General features: G+C 44.0%; 1 protein-coding gene across 1 annotated transcript in view; it reads left to right on the forward strand.

Moving 5' to 3' along the window:
* The window catches only part of CCDC149 (coiled-coil domain containing 149), a 92,172-nt gene that overhangs the window by 24,870 nt on the left and 40,153 nt on the right, over positions 1-27,149 (forward strand). The window contains exons 2-4 of the mRNA XM_014548903.1: positions 2,877-3,038; positions 4,559-4,597; positions 20,078-20,185. Coding sequence (XP_014404389.1) covers positions 2,979-3,038; positions 4,559-4,597; positions 20,078-20,185 — 207 coding nt within the window. The 5' untranslated portion in view covers positions 2,877-2,978. The remainder of the gene's footprint in view (positions 1-2,876; positions 3,039-4,558; positions 4,598-20,077; positions 20,186-27,149) is intronic.

Consider the following 27,149-nt stretch of genomic DNA (forward strand, 5'->3'; position numbering starts at 1 on the left):
CTGGGCCTGGGAATCTGCATGTTCATGAGCCTCCCGAGATGGTGCAGGGCAGTCTTTTCCAGGGCTCCTTGTTGATGAGGCCTCATCAGGGGAAGCGTCCCACCTTTGCCAGGGCAGCACCCCTCTGAGCTGCTTTAGAAATGAGGTTTCAGCCTAAGCTTCTGGTAAAAATGATAGACGTGGACTACAATTTTTGAACTTCACTGCTGTAGACCATAGTAAGCAGAGGAAACAGCAGTCCAACCCTGGCTTTGTAAAGACCACCCTTTCGTTGGTGTGACTTCATCATCTACACCAGGGCTCCTCAAACTACGGCCCGCGGGCCACATGCAAATACAAATATTGTATTTGTTCCAGTTTTGTTTTTTTACTTCAAGATAAGATATGTGCAGTGTGCATAGGAATTTGTTCATAGGTTTTTTTAAAACTATAGTCTGGCCCTCCAACGGTCTGAGGGACAGTGAACTGGCCCCCCGTTTAAAAAGTTTGAGGACCCCTGATCTACACAGAATGCATTTGCTTTTTTACCCTTTAGTAGAGTCCTAATTGTCCTGTTTTCTGTGCCTGAGGGGAACTGAACTACAATGGTCCTGCTCCTCAGATCCTGGCCACTGGGGTCTGAGCAGAGGCCTCTGCCTGTTTTCTGCCAGGTACCCTCGACCCAAGGGAAGGGTGGGCACCACAGCTTCCGAGGCCCCATTTCAACCAGGCCCTGAGAGAGAAACAGTTTCTCTCTTGGACCCTAACTGATTGCAGTTCAAGGTCAGGGAACTTGAGTTTCCACTTTGCCAACAGTGGTGGCGAGGGCCTGTTCTGCTTCGTAGACCGGATGTTACAACTCATCTTGCCTACCGCTCCTTACCGTGTCTCCATGCCACTGGGATTTTCTTTCCCGAGGTCGGAAGACACTGGGTATCCTTGGGGCCTCAGATTTGGATCTGATAAATTGAAGGGACAAAGGTGGCTGTCGTGATGCCACCAATACTAATAGCAGTGATTTGTAATCAGCAACCACCGCTGCTGATTACGGGCAAAGAACCGAAGGCACAAGGGCAGGTCTGTTCAATTGTGTGTAAACGGTATTTTTTTCCTGTGAAATCTCAATACCTCCCTTAGGACATTGCAGCTTAGGTTTCTGAGCCACTTGCCTTTGATATTTACTCGTTGGGGATTTTACTCTTGAGAAATCACTGTGGCAACAGAACCATTTTGCCTCCATGAAGAGGATGTCAAAGTCTTAAAATCCAGGACATTTTAAGGCAGGATTCCAACCTCATTACTGCCAGGAATAAGATTCATCCAAGGTGGAAGTGTCCTCCCTTAGAACTCAAATCCGTCTCAGAATGGCTTTTCTCTCCCCTTTGTTTTGGAAGCCAAGCAATTACTTTTTTTTTTTTAAAGGAAAAAAAATTGTGCTAATGCACAAAACTCTCTTTTTCCCCTTTCATTTATTTAAAATTGAACTTAACAAAGTCAGTTCTGAGCAAGCTCTCTATATGAGTAATGCTTTTTGTCCATAAAAGAGCATTGACTCAAATGTTTCGGGAGTGCTGATTCTCTCTTCTTTGTGTGAGCGTCCACAATGACAAAGTGCTCATGTCAGAGTGTATAATGAAACTATAAATTGTTTTCATGAATGCTCTGAATTTGGTCTTTTACAGGGCAAATTCAAAAGGTATTTAGTGCCACATTTCACATATGTGAATAACACCAGACGGTGCGGTATAGCCAATGAAAGTAAAGAAGTCCTGGTCAGGGCTCATGCTGGCCCATGTGCTGGGTGGTTGTCACGTGGGGGTGGTTCATAGTGGGGGGAGTGGGGAGAAGGATGGACAAAGAGTTTCCATAAGGTACACTTGACTGTTTGGGGATAATTCCAAATGTGGCTAACATACTTAGTTCGTAAAATTGGTTTCTGCTAGGAGGGGGCTGTGTTGGAATCACAGAAGTTGTGTATATCTTGGTCAAATATGTGAACCAAAATTCTCAAGTGAGAAAATGTCTGCTGTGTTGTGTGGACAGGTGCAATCTATTGCAATGATTTATGGTTCAATTAAATTATTTTAAATAATATTTCTGTGTTTTTTAAATAATAGACACCATATGAGTTTAGTCTAGAAAATTTAGAAAGCATAGAAAAGCATAAAGAATAAAAGTTTTAGCCTGACCGGCATGGCTCAGTGGTTGAGCATCCACCTATGAACCAGGAGGTCATGGTTCAATCCCGGTCAGGGCACATGCAGGGGTTGCAGGCTCAATCCCCAGTGGGGAGTGTGCAGGAGGCAGCCGATCAATGATTCTCTCTCATCATTGATGTTTCTATCTCTCTCTCCCTCTCCCTTCCCCTCTGAAATCAAGAAAAATATATATTTTTAAAAAAGAATAAAATTTTTAAAACATGCAAATAATTTTGCTACCAAGAGATAATTGTTAGTGATATACAAATGTCTTATTAAGTGTCCTTCTGTGTATATCATTTTGTAAAATTTTAACAAAATTTTACATAATCTTATCTGGATATAGAAATCCTTTTAAACAAAATTATTGGGGTCCAGCTATCTATCTGTTTAGCTATGTAATTTTTTTAAAGTATTCTACTGTTTTACTTATTTGTAATGGAATGATTTTATCTGACCCAGTTTGCCAAAGTTCATGAGCATCCAAAGCTTGGGTTCTGTCCTGAGGGATAGGTTAGGTACTGTCCCAGCCTTAGGTGCCTATGTCAGTTACTGACAAATGCTTCTGGGTATATGTTCTCTAAAAACAAAACAAGCAACAGAACAACAACAAAAAACAAACAAATAAAACAAGCCGGCAGGGTATGGTAAATGGAGTCCTGTTGAGGTCCTGACCAGTTGCTTGGACTTCTTTTGCAGTACCTGGTGTGCAAAAGGAAGCTGGAGAGCAAAAAGGAGGCCCTGCTGATCCTCTCCAAGGAGCTGGACACATGCCAGCAGGAAAGGGACCAGTACAAACTCATGGCCAACCAGCTCCGAGAACGTCACCAGTCCCTGAAGAAGAAATACCGAGAGCTGATCGTACGTATGACGTCACCGTGGCATTCCTGTTCCCTGGTTAAGATAGAAAGGGGGCATTTCAACATGCCGTTTCCTCAAAAAAGGATTGAATTCAAACAGTTCCAAAGTGGGAAAATTAAGAGGTGAATGTCATCACCCCTAAATCCTCCACAACCCAGTCCTTCCAGACGGCTTACTCGGGCACCTATGAAGCATACACGTACACATACACGTACACATATGTGTTTGTGTGCCAGTTTACTTAATCGTTTGTTCCTATGGAGTATTTATAAATCTGCCCTGTCTAATACAGAAACCACATGTGGTTATTTAAATTCCATTTTAAATTAATTAGAATTAAATAGAATTGAAAACTCAGTTCTTCAGTCTCATCACATTTCATGGACTCAGTTGGCATAGGTGGCTGGTGGTGACTGTGTTGCATTGCATGGCTGTGGAGCATTGTCATGGTGGCCACTCTGCTGGACAGTTCCATGTAGGGTGTTTCCATCTCAACAGAGTTCTGTTGGACAGCACGGTATAAATGTTGTTCTAAAACGTGCTCTTTTCACTCACATCTTATTTTGGACATCTCTCTAGGTCATACATACAAATATAGTTCATTTTTAAACATAGTTGCATAGTAATATTTTCATTTTTTAAACCTTTCTCTTATCGTGAGCATTTAGGTTTTCTTTAGGGTTTTATACAGCAAGATTTTTAAGGGTATAAATTATATGGAAATGGAGGATACCAAGAGCATTCCTGCTTCTTTTTTACTCATCTATGCAGCCTCTTTATAAAGTGTTGGCACTATTGCTAATATTTAACCATTTGTACTGGGCTCATTGAACTGTCCTGGCACAGAAATAGAGTAGGAAGATTCCTCGGGTTAAAGTACTGTTGACCTATATGTGGACAGCATCAGATAAAAGTGTACTCATTATTGAGCATTTACTCATTCACCTGAGATATTTGTAGTCCCGGATGACCCACAAGGGAGAGAAATTGAATTCTTTTAAGACAAAAATCCAATAGAACTGGAAGTTCTCAGTTAATTTTCTTTTATTTTGAGCATGTCTTTTCCACCCCCTCCCCATATTATTCTGTTCATAGAGAAAACTCAAGTGTGTATATGTGTATCCATTGCTATTCCTTTGGATCTAACAATGTAAAGAGGAACTCAACTCAAACCAAATGAAATATTACATAAGATTGGCTCTGCTCAAAAATAATTTTGAGAAATGCAGTTTTGGGTTTGTTTGTTTGTTTTTTGTTTGTTTGTTTTTGGTTCATACAGTTTTAGAAAATATACAGGTTTGGTCTTAAATGGAACTGATTCCTCAGAGGTTTTTCCAAAATAAGTCTGGTTGAATTTGTAGCTAATTTTTTGAAAGCATATCTGAACTTGGTTCAGCACATTACTGGTTGCAGGGGGTGGGGCTCGGGAGGGTCTGAATCTAGTTCATAGTTTGGTTCAGTTCCTTGAATCTAAGCACATTAAAAAAAACACCTAAAATGTAGCATTTGTTTCTTTGTAGGATGGAGATCCTTCCCTTCCCCCTGAAAAGAGGAAACAGGTGAGACTTACTCCTGATCTTGGATAACTCTCCAATTGTTTGCCTTGGTGCCTTCAACAGTTATGGAGATCAGGGAATCCCACGATGTGCAGAGAAATCTTTTAGTTTCCAGGATTCTTTTGTCCTATGGAGGGGGATGGGTGGTAGGGCCATTTTGACTGCAGAGAGGGTTTGGGGTGGGGTGATGGGTGAAGGGAACCAAGTGAAGTCCAACAGGGTGGCAGAGTGCACCCCATTCCTTCTTCCAAGGAATTGACCACATTCCCTTTTTTTGTTGGGAAACCATAAGTTGAAGGTTCATGGCTATAGCACATTAGCTTACTGTTCCATGGGTGGTAACGGTTTACTATTTATTTTCTGCCACTTCAGACTTTTTTTTCAATTTTGTATTTTATTTTATTTATACTTTAGTATAGTTAGCGTACAATATTATATTAGCTCCAAGTGTACAACATAGTGATTCAACATTGTATACCTTACAATGAGATCACCACAATAAGTCTAGGTCCCATCTATCACCACACAAAATTGTTATGATATTATTGTTGTTGTTAATCCTCACCCAAGGATATTTTTCCATTGATTTTTAGAGAGAGTAGAAAGGAGAGAGAGAGAGACAGAGAGAGAGAAACATCGATGTGAGGGAGACACATCGATTGGTTGCTTCCCCAACCAGGGCCAGAGATTGAGCCTGCAACCTAGGTATGTGTCCTTGACCAGAATCGAACCCAGGACCCTTCAGTCCATGGGCTGGTGCTCTATCCCTTGAGCCAAACTGGCTAGGGCTTGTGATATTATTGACTACATTCCCTGCGATGTATATTACCTTCCCATGACTTATTTATTTTATAACTAGAAGTTTATACCTCTTATTCCCCTTCACCTTTTCACCTATCCCCCAATCACCTCCCCTCTGACAATCATCAGTTTGTTCTGTTTCTATGGGTTTGCTTTTCTTTTGTTTTGTTTGTTCATTTGTTTTATTTTGTTTTGTTTTAGATTGCACATATAAGTGAAATCATATGGTATTTGTCTTTCTCGTTCTGAGTTATTTCACTTAGCATAATACCCTCTATGTCCATCAATGTTGTTGCAAATGGTAAGATTTCAATTTTTTCATATTCCTGAGTGATATTCCATTGTGCGTATGCATCACATCTTCTTTATCCATTCACCTATCGGTGGATACCTAGCACTTCGGACTTTTAAAAGCCATCTCACCAGCAAAACTCACAAGCCATTTATGTTCTTTTCTCCTAAATGGTAGCCAACATTGTTTACTGAAAAATTCAATTTTTCCTGTGGCTTTTAGATGCCCACTTTCATCAATGAACAAATCCTTGTATAAATACATGGATCTGTGTCTGGACTTTTGGTTCTGTTCCTTTGAGCTTCTATATAGTCCTGTGGTCCTACCACATTATTCTGGTTTTACTTTATAATACTTTTAATATCTATTTGGGCTCATCTCCTTCCCTTTGCTCTTCTTTTTCAGGAAGATAACAAACATTTTATCAGGTGCTCCTCTGATTCCCCCCACCCCCAAATCCATACCTATTGGTATTTTGATCCAGGGCTTGTTAAATTTATAGATTAATTTGGGGACAGTTAACATTTTCATAGGATTATACCCAGGAATATTGTACATCAAATTTCTTTTAATACAGTTACATACATACATACACATATATTGCTTTTTCCTAAGATATCTTTGTTAGAACTTTTCTTAACTTCACAGTGTTCTATGCTGACATACCCTGAGTTATCACCTTTTATGGGCTTGAGGGGAGCCCAGATGATGTGATGTTAATGCTGTGTGTTCCAAGTTATAGGGATTCTCTATACCAGAGCAGGGCTTCGAAACTTGTGGATGCAAATAAGTACAGGTTTGTTTGGTCTTCTCATAACTGTCATAGCTGACTAAACATCCTGTTTTTGTTCATTGATCATATACCTGGTATTGCATATAAATGTCTTAGGTTCATTACCTTGTAATTTTTGATGCTGTGTAAATAGTATGGCCAAGACACACACACACACACACACACACACACACACACACACACACACACTCACACACTTGCACACACGCACATGTGCACAGGCGTGCCCATTTACCCTTAAATAGCAATTCAGTCCTGTGGCTACCTATTCAGTCAATCGGTTCTACTCACTCCCATAACCTCCTTGCTATTTTATTTGATTACTTTACAATGTTTCAGATTTTATCTAAAGTCAAACTTTTCTATGGAGCCAGTTGATTTTTCTTTCTAAACAAAATTACATGAAATTTAGCATTAATGTCTAAAAATTGGGATCCTTCATCTGGAATTGCTAGGTGCTTTTGTTTTTGTGATTTGGGGTGGCTATGAGCAGTCATCTCTGGCATGACTTTAGAGTTTGTTAGTATACATGAAAGAGTTTTACAGTGTAAATGAATTCACATCCTGTGACTATATAATACAGAATTTACATTGACTGAGGAGAATCTGATGAATTCCAGTAAGTCTGTCAAACTGCGTTCTTATAGAAAAAAAAGCCACACAAGTACGGGCTTTGTAGCTTTTAATATGGTGTGGAGTTTCTGTCCTTCTGGGATTTAGTATGATGCTGTGAGCTTGCATTCTGCACCCTTCCTGCTGGGGTTGGAACCACTGATTTGCTGCATGAGATAGGATGCATTGGGGTGCAAGTGACAGAAATTCTCGACTGCTTAAGCAATGCAGGAATCAATGGCCTTACATAACCTAAAGTCAAGAGGTAGTGCAGGCCTCAGATGCTGTATAGTTGTCAGGTCCATTGTGCCACATTTAGCCCATAAAAATACAGGACACCTGGATAAATTTGAATTCTGATAGATAATTAATACTTTTTCAGTACAAAGTTATGTCCCATGTATTATTAGGGAATACTTATGCTAAAGCGTTATTCATTGTTTATCTGAAATTCAAATTGAACTGGACATCCAGTGTTTTATCTGACCACTCTACCACTGTGTCTATTTTAATGCCAGCTTCCTCTTAGCATAAGTTTTCTTCTAAGGTTGGTTCCCCAAAGCAGAAGAGGTAGAAAACCCAGCCACAGAATACAAGTGTAGTTGGGTGAGTATTGGACATGCTCCTATTCCTGGTCTATTAACATTCACCTGGAGAGTACTGTACATCATCTGCCTTAGATTAAGCATCTGGAATGGAAGCGCTATGAGGCAGCCAGCAGTGATCCCCATCAAACAAATTGTGTGTGCCAGAACCGGTTTGGCTCAGTGGATAGAGCGTCGGCCTGCGGACTCAAGGGTCCCCGGTTCGATTCCGGTCAAGGGCATGTGCCTTGGTTGCAGGCACGTCCCCAGTGGGGGGCATGCAGAAAGCAGCTGATCGATGTTTCTCTCTCATCGATGTTTCTGACTCTCTATCCCTCTCCTTCCTCTCTGTAGAAAATCAATAAAATATATTTTAAAAAAAAACAAAAAACAAATTGTGTGGATTCGGGAAGGTTGCTTTTGGCATGTGAGTCTCAGTTTTCTCATCCATAAAATGGGAGAAAGTAGTGCCCACCACATAGTGTGGCTAAAGGAACAAATGAGATATGTCAAGTAGTGTTTTCAGTTCCATTTCTCTGGACCAGTGGTTCTTACATTCTTGAGAATCAGAGATATCTTTGGGAATATGATGAAAGCCATGGGCCTTTGCTCCAGAAATGTGGCACAGAGATGCCCACAAAAATATTTGCATTCAATTTCCTAGGTTCAGTGACTGTCTGCTTCCTGTCCACGGATCCTTGGGGTTCCTTGCACTGCATTTAAGAGCTGCTGCTCTAAATGTATTGAGGGTTCTTCTCAGATATAAGTAGACATGGCTTGTGCTTTGTAGTGGTTTGTGCTTTTCAGAGACTATGCATGCATGGCTAGCTGGATGGAAGGCTGGATGGATGTAATCTCCTATCTTCTGAGGTCACACTGGCAAGGATGTCTTTTATGAAGTCTCAAGGGCACATTATGGGCATCATGGATTCAAATTTAACCCAACTACTTGCTGACTGGGTGATCTTATGTAACCTTTCTGGGACTCAATTTCCTTCTCTTCAAAATGAACATAATAATGAGACATATTCATAAAGTTCTTATGACGAACTGGTATGATAATGCCCACTTCCTTGTACTTGGTGAGTGCTCCATGGTGAGTGAAAAAATTGATTGGCTATTTTTAATTTTTCATGTGACTTGTCCAAGGTCACACAACAGGTTAATAGAGCAGCACTAGATTCCAGATCTCCTAACTTGTGGTTCAGGGTTTGAGTTCAGGTGTTTTTGTTCTACATTTGATTCTTAGAATATTTGAGTGGAGAGGAAGCATAATCAATATTTAATTCAACCCATTCTGAAAGTCCACAGATTAAAAGCTTTATTCGAAGCCCTCTGCTTCAGAGTGGTGGAGCACCAGAAATTAACCTAGGAGTTGCGGCCTAACCCACTGTTCTTTCCTGTGACCAACAATATCTGGTCATACTTTTTTCCTGCTATTTAAAAAATATATACTTTTATTAATTTCAGAGAGGAAGGGAGAGGGAGAGATAGAAACATCAATGATGAGAGACAGTCATTGATCAGCTGCCTCGTGCACCCCCTTACTGGGGATCGAACCCGCAACCCGGGCATGTGCCCTTGACCGGAATCGAACCTAGGACCCTTCAGTCTGCAGGCCAGTGCTCTCTCCTCTGAGCCAAACTGGCTAGGGCCTTTTTTTCCTGCTTTGTTTGTCTCCTCCTCAGAGGACAGACCAGAACTTTCATGATTGTGGTGCAAGAAACATCGTTGTCAAGGCTTTCTTTTAGAACTTAGAATCCTTTTGAAAACAACTCAATTTCCAATGGTAAATCATCTGTTAAAGAAGCTGTGAAGGAGACGTGACAACAGCGATGCACTAATAGCTTCCCGTGCAATATTGAAATGGAAATTTCTTCCTGGTACTTCAGGCAGAACCGTGCGCGGGGCACCCCTTCGCACTACAGCGAGAGATCACCGAAAGATCTCAGATGCCTCTAAATGTTTGTCTTTTGCTAAACAAGCAGCCTCTCCAAAGGAGACAAAAGGGGAATGTAAATGATCCTGGGTTAATCTTCTTATAAAGTGGGATTTGGGGCAGTCACGGCAGCCCACTCTCCCCACGCAAATTCCTCCTGGAGTGAGTCACCAGATGCATTGTTGTCTTTTCCGGTTGTGATTTTGTGCAGCTATGCCACGGGAGGCTTCCTCTGGGTCTAGGAGGGAGCCTTTGCTTTCTTCCCTTAAAAAGTGATGGCTTATTTAGACGGTGACATACGCCAGGATGACAACCCTGGAGAAATCAGAGCAGAGAGGGCCCCCTGTGGGGTGGGAGGGAGCCTATCAGTTCAGTAGCAAAGTCTTCTTAGTCAATCTTATTTCCGTCCCCGGTGACTGCGAGGCAGAGCAGCTTTGCATCTGAGTCTCGGTTTGATGCTCAGAACCGAAAACTCCCTTCAAAGGTCTCGCGTGCTTTGAGATGTTCCTTTCATAACACTTTGAACAGTAGGTACGACTTTCCTGTCACACCAGGGAACCTGGGGGAAACATCCAGGGTCCAGCCTGTGGGATATCTCCCAAAACATAACGGCAACTTCCTTCTGAGCCCTAATGCCTCTTGCTGTAAGTCTAAGCCCTTTGAATCCTGAGAACAATATTGTAAGGAAGGTGCAAGCACCCCCAATTGGTAGGTGAGGAAATTTAGGCTCAATGCGGCCAAAGAACTTGGGAGCTGTTAAGGGAGCCACTAAAGTGGCAGATGCAGAATCATAATGAGCAAGATTAAGCAAATATTTATTTACGTAGCCAGCTCCCAAACCTACTGGAGAGTGTTTGCCCGTGGGCTGGAAATGCATTCATTGGCAAGTGTGTGTTTTGAGATTATGTCCAAGATCTTTCTATGAGGTGGGAGTAAGCTGCTGAGGGCTCCTTGCCCAGCCAACAGCTATGTATGGAATAATCTCTTGGGTGGTTGTTTTCTGTAAATCAGAAAGCTGTCGCTGTAGCCGAGGTCATCACCTTGGCAGTTGCTGTGAACAGGGGGCCCTTGCTCAGCAGAACAAGTTTCACTCTATTACTATTAACACAGGAGTCGCCGTACACCAAAGCAGCCGAGTAGAAATTGCAATTAAATTTGCTATCAATCACACCTCTCAAGTAAGCTTGATGTTTCATCAAACTTTTTTTTTTTTACATATTCTTGTTTTATGTAGTATGTTCCCTTATTGAAGGTGTGGGGTAAGGGGTCCAGAGTATCAAACTTTTTAACACCATGTAGTTGAGCAGCATTTTCTAAATCTGGTCTCTTTCTTTCTCCTGCTCTTTTTTCTTTACTCTTCTTCTTTTTTAAAAATAGTTTTTTATTGATTTCAGAGAGGAAGGGAGAAGGAGAGAGAGAGAGATAGAAACATCAATGATGAGAAAGAATCATTGATTGGCTGCCTCCAGCATGCCCCCCACTGAGGATTGAGCCCACAACCCTGGGCATGTGCCCTGACCGGGAATCCAACCATGACCTCCTGGTTCATAGGTCAATGCTCTACCACTGAGCCACACTGGCTGGGCTTCTTACTCTTCTTGAGGAAGTGCCTAGGTCAAGGTTTTACCGGTCTCTCTCTGACTTTTCCCTCACATTTTTTATTTCTTGTTTTGCCATATCAGCAAATTGAGAAGTAAGATACAGGGTGGGCTCCTTATTCTTCTTGAGGAAGTGCCTAGGTCAAGGTTTTCCGATCTCTCTCTGACTTTTCCCTCACATTTTTTATTTCCCATTTTGCCATATCAGCAAATTGAGAAGTAAGATACAGGGCTCTCTGGTAATGCATCATCTTTTACTCTACAGTGTGGAGGAACTTTTCCATGGCTATGTTACCTGAAATGCTGTTCGTCTAATAAATTAGCAAGATTCAAGATGACTGAAGGGTCTGGGCTAGCGTCGGGTTGGAAGGTTAATCTTAAACTTGTTATCACTTTCTCTTCATGTTGTTTTATATCCTCTATCCTCTTAGGTTCCGTGAATGGGGGCCTGCAAATTTAACTAACAGGAGAGTGATTAACAGGAGAAAACATGATTTTATGAATATTTTACATGGAAGGGAATTTATAGAAAAGGGAAACTCAATGAACTGGTTAGACTTGGGTGGGGGCTTATATACCATTCTAACAAAAGGATGGGGTTTGGGCTTCAAGGGATAACAAATTGTGGGAAAGTGACTAGGAAATATATGCGGAAACTAACCGGAGATGAGGGTTATTTTAATTAGGGTTGTTTATGGTGCCCACTCTCAGTCTCGGGTGATAAGAGTCGCTCTCCTCCTGGTACTGGCGCCAATAGGACATGCTCACAAAAGGAAATGTATGCCCTGCTTTCAGGCAGACAAGGGAGGAAGGAGAGCTCTCCGTATCTGTTGATTCTCAATTTCTTCAGCTCAAAATAATCTCTATGACAAAGTGGCATATTTTGGAGTGACATATTCTAACCCGCTCGCAACCATCTTTTCATTCTGACATCGGGGAGAAGAATGGTCTATGTGGATCCTTTTCTCCCATCTCAGAGATTCAGGGCTGTCTCCTCCAACTCGCATCCTGAAACCCCCTCCTCGGGACCAGTGATGGTTACTCGGTCATTGGAAACAGGAGGCCCTAACAGTGATCGTCACTGCCAAGCATGAGGCATTATTTTTCACGAATGTCCCATCGCTTTTTGTAAGTTGAAAGAACGTATTGCATCTAGAGAGTGTAAATGGTGCTGACACATGTTGTGGCGTTTCTAAGGGAATTGAAACAGAGGTAGAGGCAGGGATGTTGTTCTTATCCTCTGCCCTCCTAGGTTCCGTGAATGGGGGCCTGCAAATCTAACTAACAGGAGAGCGATTAACGGAAGAAAAAACATATGATTTTATGAATATTTCATGCGGCTGGAGTTCACAGGATGCAGTAGGACTTGGGGAGAGTTGGAGAGACTCTCATTGCTCACAGGGCGCATCTGCCCCCGTGGGAACTTCTGCAGCCAAGCAGAGGGAGCGCTGGGGTGAGATCACTGGCCTCTCTGGTCCCAGGGCTCTGCCTTCACAACAGCCATCAGGGGTGTCGTCTTAACCTCTGTGCAGAGAGAATTTCTGTGGGCCCCACCGTTCCCGCAGCGGGGGCTGGCCTTGGCAAAGCTTCTGCAGACATCCGTGGTAACTGGGGGTTGAGCTCTTCCTCTGACAAAGGAAGGCGTGTCGGAATGGAGAGCTGTGATATCCTCTCAACCTCAGGCCTCCTGGCTGTATTTTCATCAACTCTCTCTCCCCTCCCTTCCGCATCCCTATTTTAATAGATCAACTTCTAGCCAAAAAGAGGAACTTCAATCTATATGCATTCTGCAATATATCCCACCGTATTCAGCATTCCGCTATGATCAGAGCTAAAATGTCAACCATTCCTGTCGGCCTTGGCTAGATCTGAATATTGAAAGTAGGCTTCTCTTTAAGCCTTTTCATGTTCTGCTATTCATGCTCCCACCTGCCCCAGAGGTTTAGAGAAAATAATCTCTCGGCTTTGTTTTCTTTCCCTGTGAAATCCTTCCCAGCGTCTGCCACCTTCCCCTGACATTTCCTGCACCCAGAGCTGCTATTCTAAACCGATGGTCACAGAGTCTTTCCTGATAACATGGAGACAACACGCTCTGCATGGCTGATACATTACAAGCAGGCGTCCCGTGTTCGCTGGATGGGTTGTTACAGTGAATGTGTGTGAGTCACAGGCATTATTTTTGGTCAAAAGACTGGTGTGAACTTTTCTCCTCTATTTTGAGTGCTTTGAAATGTACCATTTCTCTTGTCTTTCTTTCTTCTTGTTCTTTAAGGTGTTAGGCACCGTATCAGAATAGTGGTTGTCTAGTTTTCAGAGTTATTGTTCTGGAATAGGTAGGTACATTGTTATTAACTTAATTAGGGTACTCCTAAGGCTTAGGAAGAGCCACACTCAAGGGACCAAAGAGCCGCATGTGGCTTGCGAGCCGCAGTTTGCCGACCATGGGTGCGGATCCTTTTCTCCCGTCTCAGAGATTCAGGGCTGTCTCCTCCAACTCGCATCCTGAAAGCTCCTCCTCAGGACCAGTGATGGTTACTCGGTCATTGGAAACAGGAGACCCTAACAGTGATCGTCACTGCCAAGCATGAGGCATCATTTTTCACGAATCTCCTGTCGCTTTTTGTAAGTTGAAAGAACGTATTGCATCTAGAGTGTATACGGTGCTGACACATGTTGTGGCATTTCTAAGGGAGTTGCCCTCCGAGGTTCCGTGAATGGGGGCCTGCAAATCTAACTAACAGGAGAGCGATTAACGGAAGAAAAAACATATGATTTTATGAATATTTCATGCGGCTGGAGTTCACAGGATGCAGTAGGACTTGGGGAGAGTTGGAGAGACTCTCATTGCTCACAGGGCGCATCTGCCCCCGTGGGAACTTCTGCAGCCAAGCAGAGGGAGCGCTGGGGTGAGATCACTGGCCTCTCTGGTCCCAGGGCTCTGCCTTCACAACAGCCATCAGGGGTGTCGTCTTAACCTCTGTGCAGAGAGAATTTCTGTGGGCCCCACCGTTCCCGCAGCGGGGGCTGGCCTTGGCAAAGCTTCTGCAGACATCCGTGGTAACTGGGGGTTGAGCTCTTCCTCTGACAAAGGAAGGCGTGTCGGAATGGAGAGCTGTGATATCCTCTCAACCTCAGGCCTCCTGGCTGTATTTTCATCAACTCTCTCTCCCCTCCCTTCCGCATCCCTATTTTAATAGATCAACTTCTAGCCAAAAAGAGGAACTTCAATCTATATGCATTCTGCAATATATCCCACCGTATTCAGCATTCCGCTATGATCAGAGCTAAAATGTCAACCATTCCTGTCGGCCTTGGCTAGATCTGAATATTGAAAGTAGGCTTCTCTTTAAGCCTTTTCATGTTCTGCTATTCATGCTCCCACCTGCCCCAGAGGTTTAGAGAAAATAATCTCTCGGCTTTGTTTTCTTTCCCTGTGAAATCCTTCCCAGCGTCTGCCACCTTCCCCTGACATTTCCTGCACCCAGAGCTGCTATTCTAAACCGATGGTCACAGAGTCTTTCCTGATAACATGGAGACAACACGCTCTGCATGGCTGATACATTACAAGCAGGCGTCCCGTGTTCGCTGGATGGGTTGTTACAGTGAATGTGTGTGAGTCACAGGCATTATTTTTGGTCAAAAGACTGGTGTGAACTTTTCTCCTCTATTTTGAGTGCTTTGAAATGTACCATTTCTCTTGTCTTTCTTTCTTCTTGTTCTTTAAGGTGTTAGGCACCGTATCAGAATAGTGGTTGTCTAGTTTTCAGAGTTATTGTTTTAGAGTGGAGGTGGAAGGCCTGATGAATAGGAAAGAATTTTGTGCTGACAAGTACTCCAGCCTGTGAAACGTAGAAGAAAATTACAAGTCACCTGCCCTAACGCAGGACACCTCCCCACCCCAGCCTACCCCAGGGGTCAGTTTTAAAGCTAGTGTAGATTTACTGTGAACTCACTTGATTGACTATTGTTTTGCAGCCACTGTAGACGCTACTGATTTTATTTTGGTAGATTTCTTTTGAGCCAGGTTGCAGAGTAAATCATGTTTGACAGTCACATCATTGGGTCTCTGAATCGCTGTTCCCTGAAGCAGCCCTTTTCTCTGCTTTATGTATCATTGGAGGTATATACCGGGTGCCCGCCCTGTTCTGAGGTCTAAATCCTGTGGAGCATCGCTGAGCTCAGCGCTGTTCAAAGTGATGCCCAAGGACCAGTGCCCGGCTCAGGCTGCTGTTGCTGGACAAGCTCAGTGCAGAAATGAAGAGGAAGTGTTCAGAAACTTTGACAGCAATCTGACAGCAGGGTTTTTTAAAAAATATATTTTTATTTATTTCAGAGAGGAGGGCAGAGGAAAAGGGAAATAGAAACATGAATGATGAGAGAGAATCATGGATTGGCTGCCTCCTGTCCACCCTACACTGGGGATCGAGCCTACAACCCCGGCATGTGCCCTGACTGGGAATCGAACCGTGACCTCTTGGTTCATAGGTCGATGCTCAACCACTGAGCCATGCTGGCCGGGCAGACAACAGGATTTTTTAATCTAACAAACACTTGGAGTCTTGATATCTTAAATTCATTTTCCTAGTAGTTGATTTCTATTATATTTTGTAACAGTGCTGGTTTGTGATGGAGTAGAGGTAGAGAACCGGTCTTTCACCATGGACACGTGGAGTTGTACTGACTTAGATACTGCGGTGATGCTGGTGGGCGAACATCCACCCCACCTGAGAGGCTCAAGCCATTATCGATTCAAACAGGGAAGGTTAGGGCATTGCAGTTTTTGGGCAATTGTTTGTCTTTTATGAAGTTTTCACTATTACTGTTATAAGCATGTCTCTCTGAGCATCTCTTCTGCCACTGAAGAAAAGGCAGGTGCTATGAAGGTGGATTTTGCTGTGTGCCCTGCAGATGGGGTGCTGAGATGCCTGACCATGTGCAGGCGGCAGTGGGCCCTGGGAGGCTGCCTTCAGCCCTGGGCTCCTCCCCCTCCTCTGGGCCGGTTACTGGGCCTGGGGCATGTCCCCCCGTCTGGTGGAAAGGGATTATGCTTGCTGAGCAAATGTCTGGGAACTGTTTTGGAGTTGCATGGAGGAAAAGCAGAGGCTGCCCACCTGTGACAGTTTGTGCTGAGAAAGAAGACCTATAGGAGGAAGGGGTGGAACCAGGAAAAGAACTGGAAAAAAAATCAAGAACTGAATCCTCTGTCCACTTCATGTAGTCTCTGGGGTGAACTGCTCTCCAAAGTGGAAGTTTTTGATGTGATGGGGAGAGGGAGAGAGGGAAGCCAGTAGCTGGAACTTCCCCCGGGATTACCACAAGGGTCTTGCTCACTCTCGCCCCTTTTCCAAGTCTTGGTTGAAAGGTGGCCTTCCCAGTGAGGCCTCTGTGGCTCTTTCTCCTGCATACTCAGTTCCCTTTGCCTGCAATTTTTCTCCATAGCGGTAACCATCCAACTACTGGTCATTATTTATTATAATATAATAAATATAATAAATATAATAAATATAATAAAGATAATATAATATAATATAATATATCTATATATATAAAAGCCTACGCGACCAAACGACTGAACAACCGAACAACCGGTCAATTGGTGGCTATGACGTGCACTGACCACCAGGGAGCAGATGCTCAACGCAGGAGCTTCCTTCTGGTAGTCAGTGCACTCCCACAGCCAACCTCTGGTGGCCAACCAACCTTCTGCAGTCCCTTCCCTGCTGGCCAGCCCCAATCGGCCTGATCGGGACTGGGCAAGATGGCCCTTATCGGCCCTGATCACCAGCCAGGCCGAGGGACCCCACCTGTGCACAGGGCCTCTATTATAATATAATTTGTTAAAATGCATGCTTACAAGGGTGAGGGGTTATGTGTATTGCTCACTGCTGAAGGTACTCAATAAATATTTATTATATAAATAGATAGATGAGTAAGGAACAGTGAAGAACCAGGATCACAAAGTAGCCAACTGTGCCCAAGGAGGCATTTGGCCAGATCTTCCCAGTGGTTCCCGGTGTGGTTGAGTTGGGGCAAGTGGAAGGACATAATCAAGGGAGGCAACCAGCCGTGAACCAGCACCGATCTATGCCAAGCACTGTGGTAGGTGTCCTGTCTTCATTGCTCAATTTTAATATCAAGGCCCCACATGAAGTATATATGGTGACTCCGTTTTACAGATGGGGACACTCAAGTGGTTAAGAAACTCACCCAGGGTCACCCAGCTCAGTAAGTGGCAGGACTGGGATCCAACTTAGTCTTTCTGATTCCATTGATATTTCCAAAAATAGCTTGTTGATTACAATGTCCCTTGATTCTCTGTGTTCTTCCCTATAAAGTGGGAGTTAACATTTCTCATCCTTCAACAAATTTTTATCTGCTGAGAACAGAATCTGGGAGGATTGGAATGCAACGATTACAAGATAAGAGCTTTGCAAATACGCAGTAAAAACCTGAGATCACATTATTGAGTAACATCCACAAATAAGTGAGTAGAAGCCAGGGATTGGTTAAACCCAGCCCGTGGGGATGAGTGGGCTTTTTCATGCAAGGGCCCATGCCGGTACTGGTTCCAGTGTTGGTCATTGTTGTCATCATTCCAGCTCCCTCCCAGGCTGAGATCACAACCTCCAGGCTCAGCATATTGTCTCTTATTAAGAAAAATATTTATGAAATATCTACTAGGTGCTGAGGCAGATCAGTAGATAAAACAAAGTTCCTTGCCCTTCATGTAACTTCCATTTTAGTAGGGAGAAGGAGACAGGAAATAACTAGTAAGCAATGAACCAGAAAGTAAGCTCCAGTGCTGCCTGGCCAGCGTGGCCCAGTGGTTGAGAGTTGACCCATGAACCAAGAGGTCACTGGTTCAATTTCTGATCAGGGCACATGCCCGGGTTGTGAGCTCAATCCTCAGTAGAGGGTGTGCAGGAAGCAGCCGATCAATGTTTCTCATTCATGTTTCTCTCTCTCTCTCTCTCTCTCTCTCTCTCTCATCAATAAAAACATGTTTAAAAAAAAGATGACAAGTGCTCTGGAAGAAAAGAAAAAGTAGTGTAAGGGAATGTGCTTGGGAGTTCAGGGTGGAGGTGGACAGGTTGCAGTATTAGATGAAGTGGTTTAGGTTTAGGTGGGCCCCCTTGATCCCATGAACTTTAAACAGGGCCTGAAAAAAATGAGGGTGTGAGCCAAGAGGTATTCTGGAGGGAGAGCATTCCAGTGAGAGAGAACAGTGCGACAGTGCTGAGCTGGGCTCATGCCTGGTATGTATGGGGAACAGCAAGGAGTTGGAGGGGAACTGACTTGGGTGGGGGATACCTTGAGTGTAGAAACAAAAGATGGGATATGGGAGATGAGATAAAGTAAGGAGTCAAGGATGAGCCCAGGTTTAATTTTACATTCTTTCACCTTTATTCTCTTTTGAACACCTAGCATACCTGAGTATTCCGCAATGTGGTAGCATTGCAGTCTTGGGAGATTTAGCCACTACAGTTACACTAGGGTCATAACGGCTCTGGACTTGAGTTTTCTTCAGCTATAACATGAAGGGACTGTACGAGGTAATCTTTAAAATGCCTGTGTGATGATTTCCGATCGATTCCTTTCCAGGATTCATATTCTGGTTGCTTGCTTCCTTCCCTCCCTCCTTCCCTCTTTTATCCATTGAGTCTTTTATATATATATGTTTTTATTGATTTCAGAGAGGAAGAGAGAGAGAAAAACAGAAATGATGTGAGAGAATCATTGCTCAGCTTCCTCCTGCATGCCCCACACTGAGGATTGAGCCTCCAATCCGGGCATGTGCCCTGACCAGAATCAAACCATGACCTCCTGGTTCATAGGTTGATGCTCAACCACTGAGCAGCACTGGCTGGGCCATCATGAGTCTTTAAAACATTAGGTGGAACACAGGCTTCCTATAGGCGAGGAAGCAGAGAACGGAATCTCTGCCTCTCCATAGCTTGCAGTCTTCTTGCTAATGTTAGATGAGAATGCAATAAGCAAGGTGAGAATTGGAACAAATGACAGCTAGCAAAATGCAAAATAGTACCACAGAACAGGAAGCCACATGAGGCTCAGTGGAATGATAAGTTACAGGCTTAAGTGGATGAAAGCATGCCCATAGCTGGGAGAGCAAACAATTCCAAATTTGGGGAACCTGGAGAGGGGTGGGAACGTGGTAAAAGGTGCCCACATGTTACAGGGAAAGGGCAGTCATGGTGTGAGATGAAGTGGGATTGAACAACCTTCCACACGGGCTGAGGGATCTGGGTCTGAGCAGGGTGCAAATCTTAAGGAAGGGATGATGTCATGAAGATGAGACTGGCAGGTGATTGTCCTTGTTTGGGAATAAGGTGGGAAAACCAACCCAGGAGATGTGAATTATCTCTGGACCCTGACTTTTGAAACTGTGGCACATGATGTGATCAAAATTCTGGGCATTGAAGTAGCAAAGAAAAGTTCATGAAACAAGATCTATTTGAAAGGGGGGTGGGGAGGAACAATCTAAACAAGGAAATGGAACTTTTCCTATATTGTTGACCCAGATTTTAGAATTGAACTCGATGTCCACTTGCAAGATGTTTAGTGAAGAGCTCTTACATTTTTTTTACAACTTTTTTATTACTTACCTGTGAGCTATTCTGGAAACAAAGAACATCCCCAGATGGAGGTTCACGGCCAACTTCATTTCCTCCAGGCAGCGTCGGGGCCTGATGGGCACACTTGCTGCATTCATACACGCCTTTCCTCTGATGGGCTTTGTGTGGCTCAGCCGGGCTTGCACACCAGCCTCCTCGAGCCTAATAAAGCCTCACATCTGTTCGCTCCTCCGTTTCTGATTGTATCTCCTAATGTGTTGATATTTCCAGGCTAACCTTGTACAACTATTGAGAGACTCTCAGGACCGAAATAAACACCTGGGAGAAGAAATCAAAGAACTGCAGCAAAGGCTCGGAGAAGTCCAGGGTGACAATAAGGTACCGTGAATATTTAAAGGCAAGGCTCTGCTGAGTAATTGTGTGCCAGAGGTTTATGGACAGCGCATCAGGAACATGTAATGCATTTGCTGAAAATTTTTATCATAGATTTTTACATTTGCAGTGAAAATTCACAGTGGAGTATTTCTTACCTTTATGGCCTTCCCTTTGTGTGTGCCTGTGCACGCGTATGTGTGTGTTTGGGGTTGCTCTAAAATATTGTCCCAACTCATTGTAGAAGTTTCATTATGTTCAGCCTGGTGATGAATAACATTGTGGTTGAGGGCAAAATAAAACCCAAATGCTATACTTTCCCCCTTCTATACAAATAATGGATTTGTGGCTCAGATGATTTGGAATTATTCACATTCGGGTTTGAATTTTAAGTAGTCATCCTACTAATTATGTGCACATAACCAATTTATTTTATTGCTAAATTTGGCAATTTGTATGGAACATTGCTCAAAATCCACCGCTCGGTATTAATCAAACTCCCCTGTTGGCAACGTTAATTATAAAATATGAACTCATAAACTCCCAACTAAATGTGTGCACTCTCTCCCAGCCAAAGCTAGGAACAAAAGTACAATTGAGAAAAGGAAGAAGTGCTGAAGTTTAATTCCGTCCCCACGAACAATTCCCCGTCTTGCCGAGATAGATTTATTTTTAACTCCCTGCCGGAGGCAGCTCTCTCAACAGAGATGACCATTGGAATTTCACTCACAAAAACGACACGGTGGGGAGGGGGTGCTTTCATGGGAAATGGGTTTTAAACACGACCGACTTCCTTGACAGATTGTGGTGATGGGCATAGCTCCTGGGAGTTGTTGGTTATGACAAGGCACCATTTTGAATGTTGTTCACTTTTTTTTTTTAATGCATGGAAGTGTCTGCTGCCCCAAGAACTCTTTCCACAACAAAAGATCAGACAGGATTTCAGGGTGCTGCTGTCTTGAGGCTCCACCGGTGGGAAGTCGTCTTTACATAGCCTCTTCTCCACTTCATCTGCCTCTAACACTTTTCATACCTCTTAGATTTAGCATGTATTTGAGAATTAGGCTCTCCTAATTCCGGTCTTGATCTAGGGCAGTGATGGCGAACCTTTTGAGCTTGGCATGTCAGCATTTTGAAAAACCCTAACTTAACTCTGGTGCCGTGTCACATATAGAAATTTTTTGATATTTACAACCATAGTAAAACAAAGATTTATATTTTTGATCTTTATTTTATATATTTAAATGCCATTTAACAAAGAAAAATCAACCAAAAAAATGAGTTCGCGTGTCACCTCTGACACGCGTGTCATAGGTTCTCCATCACTGATCTAGGGGGTGGGAAAGAACGCCAAAGAAAGGTTCTAATGAGCCAGGAACAAGCTAATCAAGCCTCTAGTGTGGCTTTACGCATCATGAAAAGGATTTGAGATCTGTAACCTAGGTGTTCGGCCAGTAATTAAAGGCCAGCCCTTCTCTGTCACTTTCTCAAGTGGTAACAGCAGGGTAAGGTTGTCTAGAGAATAAAATGAGGTGTGTGCAGTGGTTTCCTGTAAGCCCACAAAATAGGACAGGAGTTTTGGAGGTACTATAAACCCACGAAAGACTGAAACATTTTATAATGTGATGTTTGGATTCATGGTTCTTCTTGACTGACTGGTTTTTTTCTTCTTGAGCTACCCCATCTCCAACTTTCCTAAGTGCGCATCATCTTTTGGTCACTTTTGGGTCACTTGTATACCTTTTAGGCAGGAGATATGTTAGGAATTGATGTTAACAACTGATATTTGAAGGAAAGAAAAGAAAGGGAGGGTGTGTGTGCATGAGTGTGTGTGTGTGTGTGTGTGTGTGTGTGTGAGAGAGAGAGTGTATGTGTATGTGTGAATGTATGTGTGTATGTGTGTGTACATGTGCAAGTATGTGTATGTGCATGAGTGTGTGTCAGTGTATGTGAGAGGTGTGTGTATGTGTATGTGCATGAGTATGTGTCAGTGTATGTGAGAGGTGTGTGTGTGTGTGGTCTGGGGCTTCTCTTGCTGTGACACAGGCTGAACTTCATGGTTTGCTTGTGCTCTGGGTCTTTATTCCAGGAGCTGGACACATTTATCAAACGTTGTTTCCCCAGCCAAGGTTTAGAATTTAGGGACTCAAATTCATGGCCTGTGAACTAATTCGCCTGCCAAAATGTGCAGGGAGGATGTTATAATGTTCAACAGACCCTGCATCTTAGTGTCCAGCCTCCCCCCTCAAAAAGGACCAATTGTGGGGAGCCCCAGGGATTTCACTTATTCTCATTGGCATCTAAAGTTCCAGGGCTGGTTTCTTGTCAGGCCCCTGTGAGTCATGGCCATCCTCCCCTTCCTCCCACCCCCAGTCATCAACTTTAAGGCCAGATCACTCATTTGATAAGGACACCAGGCATCTGGAGGAACTCAGCAACCCCTGTTCAAAGGTGGCTGTGACCGTGTGATGGAGAATCGGTTAATCCTTCATTATTGTCATTTTATTCATCATGTCTCTCTCTGCTCCAACCTTCTCATGGCTCTCTGGATCCAGTCCCACCTTCTTACCATTGTGCGCTAGACCTTCCATTATTTAGCTTTTGCTGATTTTTCCAGCCACATCGCTAACCACTAATCTCCTCATCCTTCCACCCTTCAGCACTAATTCAGCGCCTTTGCTAAGCTGAACTGCCTTGTGCCTCAGGTCTTTGCACCTGTTGTTTGCTTGTCTGGTACACTCTTCCCCTTTGCTTCCCTTGCAAACTCCTGCTCATCTTTCAGGTCATAGGTCAAATGCAGCCTTCTCTACCTCTTAGGAGCAGGCCCACAATGCTCTGCTCTCTTTCCTCTGCTTGCACTTGTGTGGTCCCCCCACTCCCACGAGTAACTAAGCTCTTTGTAGGCCAGATTCCTGACTGGTATACTACCATATCCCTAGGAATTAACATTCTTAGTTCCTAATCAGTAGACATTATTTGATAAATCCTTATGAAGGAATGGAATGGAATAAATGAATGAGTGAATGAATGAAATGAATGAATAAAGGGAGTGAAAAGAAGAGCAAAAACGTTCAAAAAAGGAAAAGAATACAAGAAAATAAGTGGACTCACTGTCACTCTGGTTGTCAATAGTAACTCTCTTCATGGGGCGAGGAACAGTTTAGAAATTTGGAGAAAGGAGCTAGAAAAGCAAATCGTTTGTTTCATCAGAGAAAAACAACAAAACAAGACAAACCCAAGGCGTGAGACCTGGGGAAGGCCCGTGGAGAGCAGAGGGTTTGATGCTGAGCCGTGGTGGAGGTGGTGGACGCAGGTAAGGTCCTGCTCATTGGCCAGCTCAAGAGCCGAAGCCTGTTAAAGTCTAGAAACTTAATGACTGCTGCTGTTAGTCCCAACTCCCCACTTTCCAAACAGAGGGCTGACGGAATCCTTTTATGAGCAGCCATTAAAGTGGAAGATTTTTATCTCCCAGTTGCCATTTTAACTGATGACCCTCATCCATATTTGGGAAGCCCAGCTTCTGGGTGTTAAGTACATTTAAGAAACAAGGTGATAGGAAATGACTTGCCTTGGATATTTTAAGGTAGACTAATTTTCCCATTTGTTCAGCTAGAGCCTGTAACCCCATGTGCCATAAAGCATTTTCAAACAGCCTCTTGAAAGATTTGTTGCCACCCTGGCTTACAAACAGCTTAGCACTCCTGTGAGCTTGGGGGCAGGGTTCTGGGACAAAGGGGGTCCTGTGACCAAACACCCCCTGCCGTCCCTCTGAACAGTGCCCAAGAATTTCCCAGGGCTCCCAGGTGGACATACACCCCCAATCCAAACCAGATGAAAGGTGCAAGATGGGAAATCTACTAGATACCCTCCCCTGCCTTGATAATTCTAGTTCTGAAGAGTTAACGATGAAAGAGGAGGCCTGTGGGGCTAGGAGGACACCCCCCCATGCTCCTTCCCCCCACCCCACCCCCAGATCACCCTGGGAAACTTGGTGTGTCAGTCTATAAGGAATAAGGACCAATTAATGATGTGGAAAGACCCAACGGCCCATGCGGGGCCTCAGGTCTGAAAGCAGCCCTCTGATGAATGGCTGCTCCCCTTCCTGCCCCAGGGTCTGCCGGCTTTCTGGTCTGGGCATTAGGAAAAGCGCAGGATCAGGGGAAGGGGACCTGGAGGAAGAAGGAGGATTCTGAGAATGTAAGGATTAGTAAGAGTCCATCAACAAAGCTAGCAGAGCACACCTGAATCGCCAATATCCAAAGGTGAGCGGGTGGGCCAGCTGGGTCTCCGAAAGAGGAAGCCTAGCTGGTTTCTCTTTGCTAATTTCCACAATGTAACTACTGATGCCATGACAAATGTCAGGCTCCCCAAGTGACATCACCAACCTTGGAGTTGGAAAGATTGGCCACTCCAGAAAGAGCCAGCTCCAGCATGCCCCTGGTTCTGCCAAGTGGCGTAGTGTAGGACAGCAGGTCTTTGAATAGTGTTTCGTTCAACTTCATTTTATTATAAAATTAATGAGAAAAAAATTGGATCAACTGTTTCCAGTGGACTGGGTGTGCACCTTCCCACGGAGACAGAGACCAGGACAAGAAGCCCAGCAGATGACCCCCCAGAACTCAGCCCTCCTCATCACCACTCCCGACTTTGCCAGCACCACCCTTACTGCTTTGGGGCAGAGTTCTGGAAGCTTCCTTGCATTTTGTGTGCCCCTAGTGCAGCGGTTCTCAACCTGTGGGTCGCGACCCCTTTGGCAGTGGAACGACCCTTTCACAGGGGTCGCCTAACACCATCCTGCATATCCGATATTTACATTATGATTCATAACAGTAGCAACATTACAGTTATGAAGTAGCAACGAAAATAATTTTATGGTTGGGTCACAACATGAGGAACTGTATTTAAAGGGCCAGAAGGTTGAGAACCACTGCCCTAGTGGAATAAGCACCTAATAGATACTCCAGGAGCCGCAACTCATGTTCCCATGGAGACAGCCAGGAGCTGGTCTTCTTGTCCATTGGCTTTTGTTTTTCTTCATTTTGCAGAGTCTGGCACTTTAGTGCAGAAGAACCATAGGGCGGTGCGAGGTTTTCCAAAGCAAGAAGGTTCGGGGGCAGCGTTCCTGACAGGGGCATGCATTCGCACTTCCCGAGCCCCGCTGCCAGCTTAATGGAGCTGTTTGTGACATTCCATAAACCCCAGGTTTCGCCCTTAATAATGAGCTTTATGTTGCCCCAGCTGACGTCTTTCAGTGCCTCTGTTTTATCTGGTGTTGGCACCATAAAACAATGGAGCCCTTCTGTGACCGTACCTCTACTGACGTGGGACTTTGGATAGATCCAGCGAGCAAACCAATTAAGTCAAAGCCACGAGCCAGTAAAGACAGACCAGTGAGCATGCAGGTGACTAATTAAAGTAGACTTCACTAAAAAAAAAAAGAAAAGAAAAAGAGCCCGGCTGTGGATGTTTGTCATGGTCCAGGACGAGGGGCCAGGGAGCTCTTTGTAAACGGTTTCTCTTGATGCTTAAAGCTCAGAGATGTCCCGTCCTGCGGAAACCCCAAGGAAGAGGGCGCTCTAATGGAAAGCTCTCACCTCAGGCCATTACAGAAATTATAGAGAACTGAAATGAGGGATAAGAGCCCTTCCCTCGCTCCAGCCACATCATATCTCACTCAAACTGGGATCTTGACTGTGAACTACAGGTAGTGCTCAGCTGGGTCAGCGAGCAACTGGACTGGTTCAGCATCCCCTAATGTTTTATTGGCAAATGAGTTAGTTGCATTTGGTCTCAGAGACCATCTTTGAGCCTGCCCTGGCTTATGTGAGCCTATAGCCTGGATGGCCCATGAGACCAGTACAGCACAGTTTTGGACTTTAATCCTGTAGACCATATGTTGTAATTACACTTCTTAGTAGAGAACTGGTTCTGAAAGAGATCTCTGCCCAAGACTGATCTTATAGTAACCATGCTCAAAGTCTACTAAAGTAAAGAGAAATTGAAGCAGCTTTCACACTATTTGGTGGGATACTAAAGATTGTGGCTCTGGGAGCAGTGTATACTGAATTGTCTGAAGGTCGTTCAGGGCCTTCCTAGCTGTGTGATCTTGTGTCAGTTGCTTGACTTCTCTGTGCCTTAGTTGTTTTCATTGGTACAGTGGAGATAATAGTAGTACTTGCCTTATGGCAGGTGGTTCAGTTCATTTCAACACATCTTTATTGGGAACTTGACTACATGCTTTGGGGATAGGACAGTAGTGAGTCCCTGCTTTCATGAGGCTTCCATTCTAGTGGGGACTGACGGACAGTAAGCAAATAAATATTGATATCATATGTCGGGACTGACCAGCAGATCCTGAGTGATGGATGAATGATTACCCTGACACACGTTTCTGTGAAAGAGAGGGCTAAGGGACCGCCTGGCTAAAGGAACCAGACAGATCTGTTCGCCTGCCTCCTTAGGCTTTTATTGTAGTAACAGCTTGAACTAAAATTAATTATTAGATACTAATAGCAGGGTAAGCATCCTTGAGAAGACACATGCATCTGTAGTGTCTTTAAGCAAGGATGTTTTGAAGTCTAAATATAAAGATTCCAGTAAAACACCCGGGGGCTCAGACTTGTTTGGAAAAGTCAAGGCATGGCCTTCCGCCTTCAGCAAGGCCCCCCCTAGAGGCCCCCAACCTTTCAGAGATTCCTCCTTACAGACTTTCCAACCAAGTCCCATGCTTCCCAACAATCATATTTCCTAGATTCTGAGATGCACAGCTTTCACATGTGAACACCTCTGACCTAGTCAGTTGTATCATGTAGTTACGATTGGCACTTTGTATTCTTTTTAGAGGTGCGTAATGGTGGGTCTCAAAGTTGATAGAGACTTAACGTTTGATGAAATACAGTAGACCCTCCTTACCTGCGGTTTTGCTTTCCACAGTTTCAGTTACCTGTGGTCAGCTATGGTCCAAAAACAT

This window comes from Myotis brandtii, unplaced genomic scaffold (assembly GCF_000412655.1).
Source record: "Myotis brandtii unplaced genomic scaffold, ASM41265v1 scaffold525, whole genome shotgun sequence".
NCBI classification, from domain to species: domain Eukaryota; kingdom Metazoa; phylum Chordata; class Mammalia; order Chiroptera; family Vespertilionidae; genus Myotis; species Myotis brandtii.